Source organism: Vidua macroura, chromosome 18 (genome assembly GCF_024509145.1).
Source record: "Vidua macroura isolate BioBank_ID:100142 chromosome 18, ASM2450914v1, whole genome shotgun sequence".
NCBI classification, from domain to species: domain Eukaryota; kingdom Metazoa; phylum Chordata; class Aves; order Passeriformes; family Viduidae; genus Vidua; species Vidua macroura.
The window spans coordinates 3,857,942-3,869,632 of NC_071588.1; the positions used below are offsets into that span (position 1 = coordinate 3,857,942).

Genomic DNA, 11,691 nt, shown 5'->3' on the forward strand with positions numbered 1-11,691 from the left:
TATTTTTGGAATGTGGCTTCCTTAGTAATGGTGATGATAACCCGAGCACACCTCTGCTTCCTGCAAGTGAATCTGCACTTGGATTCGCTGAAGTTGCACAAGGTATCTAAAAAAAAAAAAAAAAATAAACAGAAAAAAAGGCCTTTAGCCATCGCTGAGAGCGATTTCACAAGGACTCTCATTTACATTCACCGAGAAACTCCCTGTTGTGAAAGCACTTCCCTGGCTTTGTTCCACTGCCCCTACACACAGGGGTTTTTTAGGTGCCTGGGTGGACGGCAATGGTGGCACATCCGTGGAACCGGGAGTCCAGGTCCCCAAACTCTCCCTCATCACCTTCCCGCAAAAGTAACCAGCTCAGTGGAGATGTTTCTGGGTTTTTTTCCCCTCTTTTTTCCTAGTTGCCTGCAGTTAGGCACAAAGTTTCCTGGGCATGGACCGAGACACGGCAGAGACAGCGACAGGGACAGGGACAGTGCTGGACGTGGATGAGGCACCCCCGGTGCTCCAAACCAAGCCTGATTTGAACCGAACGGAGCTGAACCGACCCGAACGGTGCCGAGCTGTGCCGAGCCACGCCAAGCTGATTCGAACGGGACCGTGCTGAGCCCAGCTGAGCTGAGCCGAGCCAAACTGTGCTGCTCGAACCGAGCTGGATCGAGCCTATTCCGTACGAACCAAGGACGCCAAGCTGATTCTGCTCGTGCCGTGCTGCCGGGAGCCCGAGCGTGCTCGAGCCGAGCCCAAGCGAGCCGAGCTGGGCGGTGCCGAGCGGTGCCGGGGCGGGGCGGGGGACGCGGAGCGGGGCTGTCCCGGCTTGCGGGGCCCGGCCCGGCGCAGCTGAGCTCAGCATGCTGCGGGCGGTGGTGCGCGGCTCCCGGCTCTGCCCGGCCCTGCTCCGGGCTCCCTTCTCGGCCGCCGCCGCCTCCCCCATCCCAGCGCCCAACCCGCGCCCCGACATCGCCTATAACAAGGTAGGGCCGCGCTGGGAGCCCGGGGCAGCCGGGCCGGGCCGGGGGGGGTTCGGAGCTTCCGTGTCCGCCGATCGAGCCCGGTGCAGGGCTGGGCCAGCCCGGGGTGACGCTGAGCCCGGAGCAGCCGGGGATTTGGGCCCAAATAGCAGCCCTGGGTGCAGCCGCAAGTGCGGGGCACAGGGCGTGTATCCCTTCGCCAGCGGGCTCTGTCCCCTTCCCCTCGGTGGGTTCAGCAATCCCGCATCGGTGCGAACAACATAAGGGAAAAACTCTGGGGAAGGGCACGGGAGGGAGGGGAAGGTGCTCGGCTGGTTATCTGCAGACACCGGACCCTTGTTCCAGGAAAATCCTGTGGGATCACCTGTGCGAGGTGCTGCTGGAAGGCAGCGTTCCAAGGCACCCGGCCACTCCTTCCCCGGTGGCCGTGCCCAGGCTCTTGGTGGTTGCCTGGGCGTTCTGCAAGTTCTTGGCGAGCACCACGATCTTTGCACTCCCATTCTCTCGCCACAGACTTGAAAAAAAAAAAAAAATTACCCTTAGAAAGAAAGAGTTGGTAAATAGCTGCTGTTAGCACCTGGTTCTGGTGCGTGGGGAGCCTAAAATCAGTTAATCTGGGAAATAACAGAATGATTTAGATTGGAAAAGGCCCTTAAGACCTTAAGACTCATAAGAAATGCTGTAAAAGTTCTGGTGCTCAAAATCAACTCACTGTAGTGTCCGTGCCTAAAGCATTTTCCCACTCTTCAGTCTCCTGAGCTTCCCAGTGTCCCTGCACAGCTCCAGCCAGGCTTCCAGCTTTTGCAAGGACCTACCAAGATGGGAACCTCTTCCAACTCACGTGCTGTTTGCTGAGCTGTGAATTCTTTTATTCACTTGAGGCTGTGTTGTGTGATTTTAGGCTAAAGTATCTCCTTCATATTGCTGCAGGTTTGGAGCCCACACAAGTCAAGTTAAGCCCTTTTAATTAACCAGGATCCTCAGATGCCATCAAAGAAGCAAAGCTCCCTCTGATTTCCCTGGGATCTGGCTCGAAGGCTCACCCTGCTTGGCTTTTTCCTTGCAGATTTTCATAAATAACGAATGGCACGATGCAGTCAGCAAGAAAACTTTCCCTTCCATCAACCCAGCCACGGGAGAAGTCATCTGCCAGGTGGCTGAGGGCGATAAGGTAAATGTTGTTGGGATGAGATGGGTTTGTTCTCCATGGGAGCAGGTCCAGAGGGGTTGCAGAGGAAGGCACCACCCCATGTCCCACCTGGGCAGCTCTGTGTTTGCAGCAGTGTCTGATCTCTGTAAATACCACATCAAGTGCTGCTTGTGTCCTTCCTTGACTACTGCTTTTAAAAAAATGAAATGGCGGGGAATAAAGTCACGTAATCATCACCTGCCTTATGCAAGGCCCTCCTGGGAGTCTGTGGCAGAGCTGAGGTGGTGTTTCCCAGCAATTTGGGGTTTTTCCTACAGTCTGGAAACTTGTGTGTGTTCCCCAAGGGAGGAGTGAGTGAGGGAAACCCTTTGTTGTTTGCTTCTCTGTGGCAGCCTGGCTTGTCCTGGCGAGACCATTGCAGCAAGCCAGGACAGAGAACCAAGTAGGAACCAGCAAATGCCCTGACGGGACAAAATCATGGAGCAGAGACAGCTGATCAAGGAAAAAACTCCTTTAGAATGGATTCTGAAAAAGTGCCCAAAGTAGACTTCCAGAGCTTTTTCCATGCCTCGTCCTAGGATGCAAATATTAACCCAGCAGGTGACATTGCAGAAATGACCTGATGATATTTGCACTCTGTGTAGCTGAAATAACAGGGGGTGAGCACAGGCAGAGGTTGTGGCTGCACAGCTGTTGCACCCATCTGCTCCTCTGCCATTGCTGCTGCTTCCTCCTCACGGATGCAGCCGGGGTGGGAAAGCTGTGTCCTGGCAGCGTTTGTGCTGAGGTTGGTGCTCGTGGGGAAAGTGGCCCAGGGCTGCACCCATGTGCTCCCCTGCCCTGGGACTGAGGAGTGCCTTGCAGCGGGGCAGCTGCCAAGGCCGCAGGTTCTTCCCCCAGAAGCCTGGCAGGAGCAGCCTCTTGTGCTGCCTGGCTGCAGGCTGTTTTCTCCTGCAGAGCAGGGGGAGCTTTTGTTGTTTGCAGCGAGGGAGGTGGGGGCTGGTTACTCCTTCCTCACCCTTTGCCCGGGCTCCCCCGCAGGCAGATGTGGACAAGGCAGTGAAGGCAGCCAAGGCAGCGTTCCAGCTGGGCTCTCCCTGGAGGAGGATGGATGCATCTCACCGTGGGAAGCTGCTGAACCGTCTGGCTGACCTGATCGAGAGGGACCGCGCCTACCTGGCCGTGAGTGCGGGGCCTGGGGACCACGGGGGGCTGTGTCCACTGCTGGGCTGGGGCTTCACCCCCAGCTCTCACTTGGGACAGACTCACAGAGGGTGGGGAGGCACTTTTGGGAAGCTGAGAGCAAAAGGCCAACGTGCAGGATAGATCCAGGCTGCAAACTGAGAACTGACTCAGGGCTGTACACGTGAGTTCCCCCCGGCTCTTCAGGAAACCTCGCTGTCTTTGCAGGCCCTGGAAACTCTGGATAATGGCAAACCCTACGCCATCTCCTACCTGGTGGATTTGGACATGGTGGTCAAATGTCTCAGGTGGGTTTGGAGTCCACAGCCACAGCTGGCCCCTGGTACTGAGTCTCTGCAGGCTCAGCTACCTCCAAATTCAGGCGCTGTGGGATCTGGGTCTGACTGATGGTTTCGTATCAGACACTTTGGGTTTATTTTTGCTGTAATTCCTCTGACTTGTCCAAGTCACACAAGTGGTGGTGATCTGTTAGCATAGAAATTGCAATGGGAGACACAAATATTTCTATTTACTGTCCATTCTTTAAATCACCTGCTTGGGAAATACCTGAGTTGTGTCCAAAGTGACTGAAAAGGAGGAAGCCCCTTTTATTTTCTGTTGGCAGCAGACTTGTTATTTTAATTCCAGTGACCAAATTGTTATTGTTTCCAGATACTTTGCAGGCTGGTCGGATAAATTCCATGGCAAAACCATCCCGTTGGATGGCGACTTCTTCTGCTACACAAGACACGAGCCCGTGGGAGTCTGTGGGCAAATCATCCCGGTGAGTAAAGTGTACCAGCAGTTCCTGCCGGGCTGCAAGAATTCAGTGTTACACTGTAAGTTCCCCTCTGTTGCCAACTGCTGCTTCCTCCCAGGGGTAAACAAAGCTGGGCTTGCACCAGCTGAGAGGGCTCTTACCTCACTCTGGGAGTGCAGAACTGCCTGTTGATTTCAGGGGCTCTGAGTGAGGTTTACTTTGTATCTGCTGATTAAAAAAATAAATAAATAAAGGGATTTAAGCCCATTTATAGGAATTACCTGACTCAGAACCACAATTAAGTTTAAACTGCTGCCTAGAATTAACCCCAAAATTTTGTATGATGAGAAAAAAATCCAAGACTCTTTCCTAAGTGCTGATTTGAGTGGAGCTCGCTGGTTCATTACTGACTAATCAGAAACTTTCAAGTTCTCACCAGCAAATCTCTCCTTGTTTTTCAGTGGAACTTCCCGCTGTTGATGCAAGCATGGAAACTGGGGCCTGCCCTGGCCACTGGGAATGTGGTTGTGATGAAAGTGGCAGAGCAAACCCCCCTGAGTGCTCTCTATGTGGCCAGTCTGATCAAAGAGGTGAGGACAAGGCCAGGATTCCATCACTGCTGGAGACAGGAGCAGAGAAGGGCTGTCTGCAGAAAGGCTGGGTTACCCTGGGTCTCTCAGCAGCTGATTTATCAAAAAAACCCTCCCATGCTCATATAAATGCATGTGCAGATGATGTAAGTCTTGATTAGGGAAGGACTCTTTGAGGTTTGATTAGATAATGCACTTCAGGGTGATCAGAAAGTGAACATATGTCTGTATTTCTATGTGTATGCACACCTTCAAATTGTGCTTGGGATGTGGGATGGAAAGAGGAATTGTCCTGGTCATTGCAAACAGCATTCAAATAAAGCCCTGGGAAATCAAAGGAGAAATCAAAGGAGTAAAGGCTGCTGCTGGTGGACATCTCCTGAGTGTCACAAACAGAGCAGGGTTGAAAGCCATGGTTTGTAAAAGGAATAATGTTGCTGTGTCCTGCTGGGCGTTGCCAGGCTGGATTCCCCCCGGGCGTGGTGAACATCATCCCTGGCTACGGGCCCACGGCAGGAGCTGCCATCTCCTCCCACATGGACATTGACAAAGTGGCCTTCACCGGCTCCACGGAGGTAAGGGAGCACCTTCAGCCCTGGGACCACGGAATATCTCATAGCTGGGTGAAACACTGGACGTGCTTTGCCTTCTCCACCTCATTTAAAGCTGATTCCAGGGTGTGAGATGTGTATGTGCATCACATAAGACTCTTTTGTTCTGATTTGATTCTTTAGGATATTCCCTGTTGTTTCCCCTGAGCTGTTTCTTATTGGAGGTGAAACTCTGGGCAGACTTAAAGCCCTGACAATGAGGGGATTAACATTAAATGCTGACTGAGATGTGAACCCAGAGCCCTCTTGCTGATGTGAGAGTTAATTCCAGCACCTGCTCTGCTCTCCCTGCAGGTTGGACACCTGATCCAAAAGGCTGCAGCAGAGAGTAACCTCAAGAGGGTGACCCTGGAGCTTGGAGGGAAGAGCCCAAATATCATCATGTCTGATGCAGACAGTGAGTAGCTGCTGGGCAGTGTTTGATCTGTGCCTTTTACCTTGGCTTCTTCCAAGCAGAGCTGGAGGGGAAAGGGAAGGGAAGCAAAGTTCTCCTGCGTGAGGCTCTAGCAATGACACCGCCACTCTGCTGTGCCTCCTGCTGCAGCTGCTGCATTTGTGTATCAGCACTCCTCCACTCCCACTTCTTTTCCCAGTGCTGGGTAGTTCAGCTATCAACAACAACAACAACAAAAAGTTTCAGTGTCTTTCTCCAGTCCTTGCTCCAGTTTTGTTTTCATTTCTCTTGGAGCACACAACTCTTTTCTTCTCCTATGAAGTCCTGCTTCCCTCATCCCTTGCATATAAACTCTTTTTTGGCCTCAATGAGCCAACACATGCTTTTACGTGCCAGTTAAGTAAGGAACAAAATTTGTCCTTAATACCTGATAATTTCCAAGGAGAACTGTAACCTGCCTCAGGTTAGATGTTTTTCTCTAGTCTGGGGTGCTTTAATAAAGAATGAAGTCTGTAACTCCTGCCCTACCAACCCATGGCAAATGCTGACAACTGAAAGGACTTTGTATCCCCAGCAGTCTCTGTGATAATTGTGCTAAAAAAGTCACAGGTCTGGTTGGGTTTGTTTGCTTATTTGTTTTCTCTCCCTCTTCCTAGTGGACTGGGCTGTGGATCAAGCCCACTTTGCCCTGTTCTTCAACCAAGGGCAGTGCTGCTGTGCAGGGTCCAGGACCTACGTGCAGGAGGACATTTACAACGAGTTTGTGGAGAGGAGCGTGGAGAAGGCCAAGGCCAGGGTGGTTGGAAACCCCTTTGACTTCAAAACCGAGCAGGGGCCTCAGGTGGGAGCAGGAAATGCCCTGGGCTGTTATCTCATGGAATTGTCCCAATCTTGAGTCGTTGTATAGATTAGAGTGGAAGTATCCTTGGCCCTATTGATTAACCTCATTTGAACTGAGCCCATTATCACTGGTGCAGGAGGGAGGAGTTAATTAACCGCTGGGACAATTCCACAACTTGACGCTGGCATTTAAAAACGACCATTTCCCTCTGGAGATTGCTTGGCAGCCTGTTGCAATAAGGGATTGCTGGAGCACAGCAGCTGGGAGTGGAATCTGTTCCGCTCCAGGGGGAGCTGACCTGTGTCCCCTCCTGGCTCTTAGGTGGATGAGGAGCAGTTCAAGAAGATCCTGGGCTACATCAGCACCGGGCAGAGGGAGGGAGCCAAGCTGCTGTGTGGTGGCAACCCCGCTGCAGACAGGGGCTACTTCATCCAGCCCACTGTCTTTGGGGACGTGCAGGACAGCATGACCATCGCCAGGGAGGAGGTGAGTGCTGCAGCACCTCGGGGCTGTGCGAGGTTGCAATGCGAGATGTAAATAAAAGTATGTGTTCTAATAATAGCTGTTAAAACTGCGTGGAGCAGCGGTTTTTGATTTTTTTATAACTTACTTCATTTAGGGGGATATCTTTTGTTAATGAGCTGTCGGGTTTTATTGCATGATTGATAAAATTACATCATTTTAATTGTGAGATGTTTTACTTGGGGGAGGAGCTAAGCATTCTTACTTAGGTATAATTTGGGATTTAAAATACTTTAAGCAGCTTTTTAAAAATTAGATTTCTAGAGGAAGACTAAATTGATCTATATTACTACTAAACTTTTAGAAGAAAAAGACATCTTTTCATAAGATTACTACCTTAACAGAACTACATCTGTCACTTCAGGAGGACTGCAATTACCATTTAATCACTCTGACTGGCAGAGTGTCAGGTTATATTCTGACTCTGTCAGTGGTTTTGTACTACTGCATTTTATTTTAATTTTCCTATTAAATTATTGGGGGGGTTATTATTATTTATTTTAATTTTCCTATTAAGTTATAGGGAATTTATTATTATTATTTATTTAAATTGTCCTATTAGTTTATAGATTTTTAAAATTATTATTTATTTAAATTTTCCTGTTAAGTTATAGGGGTTTTTATTAGTACTTATTTAAATTTTCCTATTAAGTTATAGGGGGGGTTTGTTATAATTTAATTTTCCTATTAAGTTATAGGGGGGTTTTGTTATTATTTAATTTTCCTATTAAGTTATATGGGTTTTTATTATTAATTTTAATTTTCCTATTAAGTTATAGGGGTTTTTTATTATTAATTATACACACCAGTAAAAACCTGTTATTCCTATCCTCATATCTTTGCCTAAAAGCCCCTTAATTTCAAAATGACAATAATTCAGAAAAAAAAAAAAAAAAGTTTTACATTTTCCATTCCAAAAAGAAGCTCCTGCCTCCCTCAGCAAGCACTTGTGTTTCAAACCAAGACAGTGGCATTTTGCCCCCTCGTGGTGCAAAACCCCCAGGGTTCCAAGCACTGCCTGTGCAACTCGAGGTTTCTCAGTGTGCCGTTATCTTCCCTTCTGGTGCCACCTTTGCAGTAGGGGAAGTGACGGTGAATTTCACATCCTGTGTGTCTCTGAGCACACGGCCCCACCTCACCCACCCTGAGATCCTGTTGGGGTCAGCTTTTTGGGACCCCAGCAGTGTGAAAGTCCTTTCCCTAGCCCGCTGCAGCCAAAGCAGGAGGCTGGAATGCGTCCGACTGCGCTTTCGAGGTTGTTTATTTCTTCTGTCTAAACATTCTTTCTCTGACCTGCCGAGCTCTGCCTAGCGAGTCCACCACAGCATTCTGCCCCGAGCCTCGGGCAGCTCCCACATTTTATACTCCAAACTACGTGTGCATGTTTGCAGTTCACATCCCAATATCTAACACGTATGGTGGACACTGTGTCTCTACCTTAAACCAACAGAGAAGTGTCACCATCACACCAAGACATGGAGGGCAAGAAGAAGGAAAAGAAGGCGAGGACACGCCCAAATCCCTCCATCTTGACCCCCTGAATTATATTCTAAAAAACCCCAAAATTCTACTTTTCCACCCTGTGTTAATCTAAATACCACACTACTCAAACCCTTGTGGCTTGTAATTCCTCATACAAAACTGACAGCTTTCCACGGGCTAAAATCGAAGCCACAGGTGGTTTTGACTTCATGCCAGGGTCTCAGGGCAACCTGATTTGTCCCATGCTCTGCTTGGGTTTTTTTTGCAGATCTTCGGGCCGGTCATGCAGATCCTGAAATTCAGAACCATCGAGGAGGTCATTGAGAGAGCCAACGACTCCAAGTACGGCCTGGCGGCCGCCGTGTTCACCAGGGACCTGGACAAAGCCAACTTTGTGTCGCAGAGCCTGAGGGCCGGCACGGTCTGGTGAGCCTGGCAGCTCCCCGGGGTGCTCTGAGCTGTGCCCTGGGGGGAGTTTTACTGTGCTTTGCTCAGGGTAATGTCAGGCCTTCGGGGGTCATGGGAGCTCGGTAAAGTTTGGTATAGGTATTTATTTGTATGGAGATTTAATGGATAGTTAATGGATATTTTAGATTTTTTTTCAAGATTTTTTTTCAAGATTTTTTTTCAAGATTTTTTAAAGATTTTTTTAAGATTTTTTTAAGATTTTTTTAAAGATTTTTTTAAAGATTTTTTTTAAGATTTTTTTTAAGATTTTTTTTAAGATTTTTTTTTAAGATTTTTTTTTAAGATTTTTTTGGATGGATTTTTATATGGATTTTAATATGGATTTTTATATGGATTTTTAATGGATTTTATATCGATTTTAAATGGATTTTAATGGATTTTATATGGATTTTTATTTTTATAGATATTTTTTAATGATAAGATTTTTTTTAGATTTTTTTGGTATTTTAAAGATTTTTTTTAGCTATTTCAAAGATTTTTTTAGATTTTTAAAAGATTTTTTTTTAGAGTTTCTTTTAGATTTAATAGATATTTTTTGATAGGTATTTTTTGATAGGTATTTTTGATAGGTATTTTTAATTGATATTTTTAGTAGATATTTTTAATTGATATTTTTAGTAGATATTTTTAATTGATATTTTTGTAGATATTTTTTAATTGATATTTTTAGTAGATATTTTTAATTGATATTTTTATAATAGATTTTAAAATCTTTTTTTTAATAGATATTTATTTTTTATAGATATTTATTTTTTAATAGATATTTATTTATTTAGGCTGGAACATCTCCCCTGTGAGAGTGGTTATCTGGGGGTGTTCACCCTGGAGAAAGCTCCAAGGAGACCTTAAAACCCCTTCCAGTGCCTCAAGGAGCTCCAGGAGAGCTGGAGAGGGACTGGGGATGAGGGATGGAGGGACAGGACACAGGGAATGGCTCCCAGTGCCAGAGGGCAGGGCTGGATGGGAGATTTGGGATATTGGGAAGGAATTCCTGCCTGGGAAGGTGGAAAGCCCTGGCACAGGTGCCCCTGGATCCCTGGGGGTCACAGCTGAGGGTGGCAAACTTGGCCCTGGCTAGTGAGAGAGGTGGGGGATTCCACGATGCTCTGTGCTGATCTGAGGGACCCAGAAACTGCAGCCAGAACTGTTCTTGCTCCTGCCTGAGCTCCAGGGGTTTCATCCTCACCTTCCTTTCCAGGATAAACTGCTACGACGTGTTTGGTGCCCAGGCTCCCTTTGGAGGCTACAAAGCCTCTGGGAATGGGAGGGAGCTGGGGGAGTACGGCCTGGAGGCCTATGTGGAGGTGAAAAATGTGAGTATTCCCTGCAGCGGTGTTTCCTGAGGAAATACTCGTCCAGTGTGAGTATTTCCTTCCTTCCCGACCCTCTGCTGCAGCTCCAGAATGGCTTTGTGTGAGAGCTGGCACAAAACTGGGAGCCAAACCTTGAGCTCCCCCCTCTCCTCAAGATTTCGCAGTCTCCAAACCTGTCCCTGGCTGGGATGCACTGGATTTTCTCCTGCCTCTCACCCTTCCAGTGAATACCCCTGAAAAGAAAAAAAAAAAAAAAACAGAAAAACTTCTAACTTTCCTTTTTTTTTTTAATCCCTAGGTGACAATCAAAATCCCACAGAAAAACTCCTAAAGGACAGCAGCCTTCTCCACGGATTTGAAAATAATTTTGCAGCTTCACGGCACACAAAGGAAAGCTCGGCACAGAAAATTTAGGATGCAAAAATACGTAACTCTGCGTTAAGAGGTGTTTTTTTTTAGGTGTTTAAAAGAGCTTTTGTTAAAAAAGGAAACAAACCCACTTGGCTTTATCTTTTTACAATACCAAATATATTTGGCTGAGCACTAACAAGGTGGGTGGTTACTTTGGGTACATTTTGGGAATGTATTATGTGGGTGCAATCACCCACAGGAGAGGGCTGTGATCTTTACATCTCTTATCTGATCAATAAGCTTCTTTTTCCCAAGAAATCATTTAAATGCTTGTTTAGTCTAGAGGATTTATAGGATAGAAAATAACAATTACAGAATTAGGTTTATAAGCCCTGCCCTATGAACTATGTTTCTCTTCTGTGAGCAAGGTGAACTGAGTTCGATGTGTACCTGGGCCAGGGAGCAGCGTGAAATCCCTGAGGAAAAAGTGGTTTTTTTTGTTCCGTCCTGCTGGTTGTAGCCACTCCAAATAAACATTTCTTGTCTCCGTGCAGTCAACCCTACTTTGTGCCAGCGAGCCCAAGCGCACGCAAATTCCTGCACCCGTCATTTAAAGACCTGCTCTGACTTTCTGCCCTGCCCGCTGTGCTTGTGTTGAGGTTACAGCGAAACTCCAGCGCGGCTGGGGGAGTGGGGGCGGTGTGAGCCTGAGGGAGGGCGGTGGGGCTGCCCTGGAGGCACGGCCATGGTGTGATTTCTGCGGAGGACGCTCCGTGCCCGGCCGGAGGGCACCGAGCGCCTTTTGCGGCTCCTTCTCGCCGCTTCCCTTCACGGCCCCAAGGGCGGCCATTGCTCCTCAGGCGCGCGCGCGCGCCCGAGATCTCGCGAGACTTCGAGCCGCCCGGCCCCTCTGCTCAGCGGGCGCGCCGAGTTCTCGCGAGACCTCCGGGACACGAAGGGCGGCGCTTCCCCTCGTTAGGTCTCGCCCACCGACATATCGCGAGACTTCGTTTCGCCCCGCCCCTCCCTCTAGGGGGCGGGAGCAGAGCGTTTCGC

The 11,691-nt window shown here is 48.3% G+C and overlaps 1 protein-coding gene across 1 annotated transcript; it reads left to right on the top strand.

The window, feature by feature from the left end:
• Positions 1–808: 808 nt before the first annotated feature.
• On the top strand, positions 809–11,188 carry ALDH2 (aldehyde dehydrogenase 2 family member). The gene is made up of 13 exons (XM_053994232.1): positions 809–974; positions 2,038–2,142; positions 3,163–3,303; positions 3,532–3,611; positions 3,976–4,087; positions 4,525–4,653; positions 5,115–5,228; positions 5,559–5,661; positions 6,315–6,499; positions 6,821–6,985; positions 8,772–8,929; positions 10,170–10,284; positions 10,583–11,188. The coding sequence occupies exons 1-13, from the start codon at positions 852–854 to the stop codon at positions 10,613–10,615; spliced, it is 1,563 nt and encodes a 520-aa protein (XP_053850207.1). The 5' UTR covers positions 809–851; the 3' UTR covers positions 10,616–11,188.
• The last annotated feature ends 503 nt before the right edge of the window (positions 11,189–11,691 follow it).

Coding starts and splice junctions, on each gene's coding strand:
- ALDH2 (XM_053994232.1), top strand. CDS start 852: ATGCTGCGGGCGGTGGTGCGCGGCTCCCGGCTCTGCCCGGCCCTGCTC. Junction 4,654..5,114: donor TGGCCAGTCTGATCAAAGAG/GTGAGGACAAGG, acceptor GGGCGTTGCCAG/GCTGGATTCCCCCCGGGCGT. Junction 8,930..10,169: donor CTGAGGGCCGGCACGGTCTG/GTGAGCCTGGCA, acceptor CTTCCTTTCCAG/GATAAACTGCTACGACGTGT.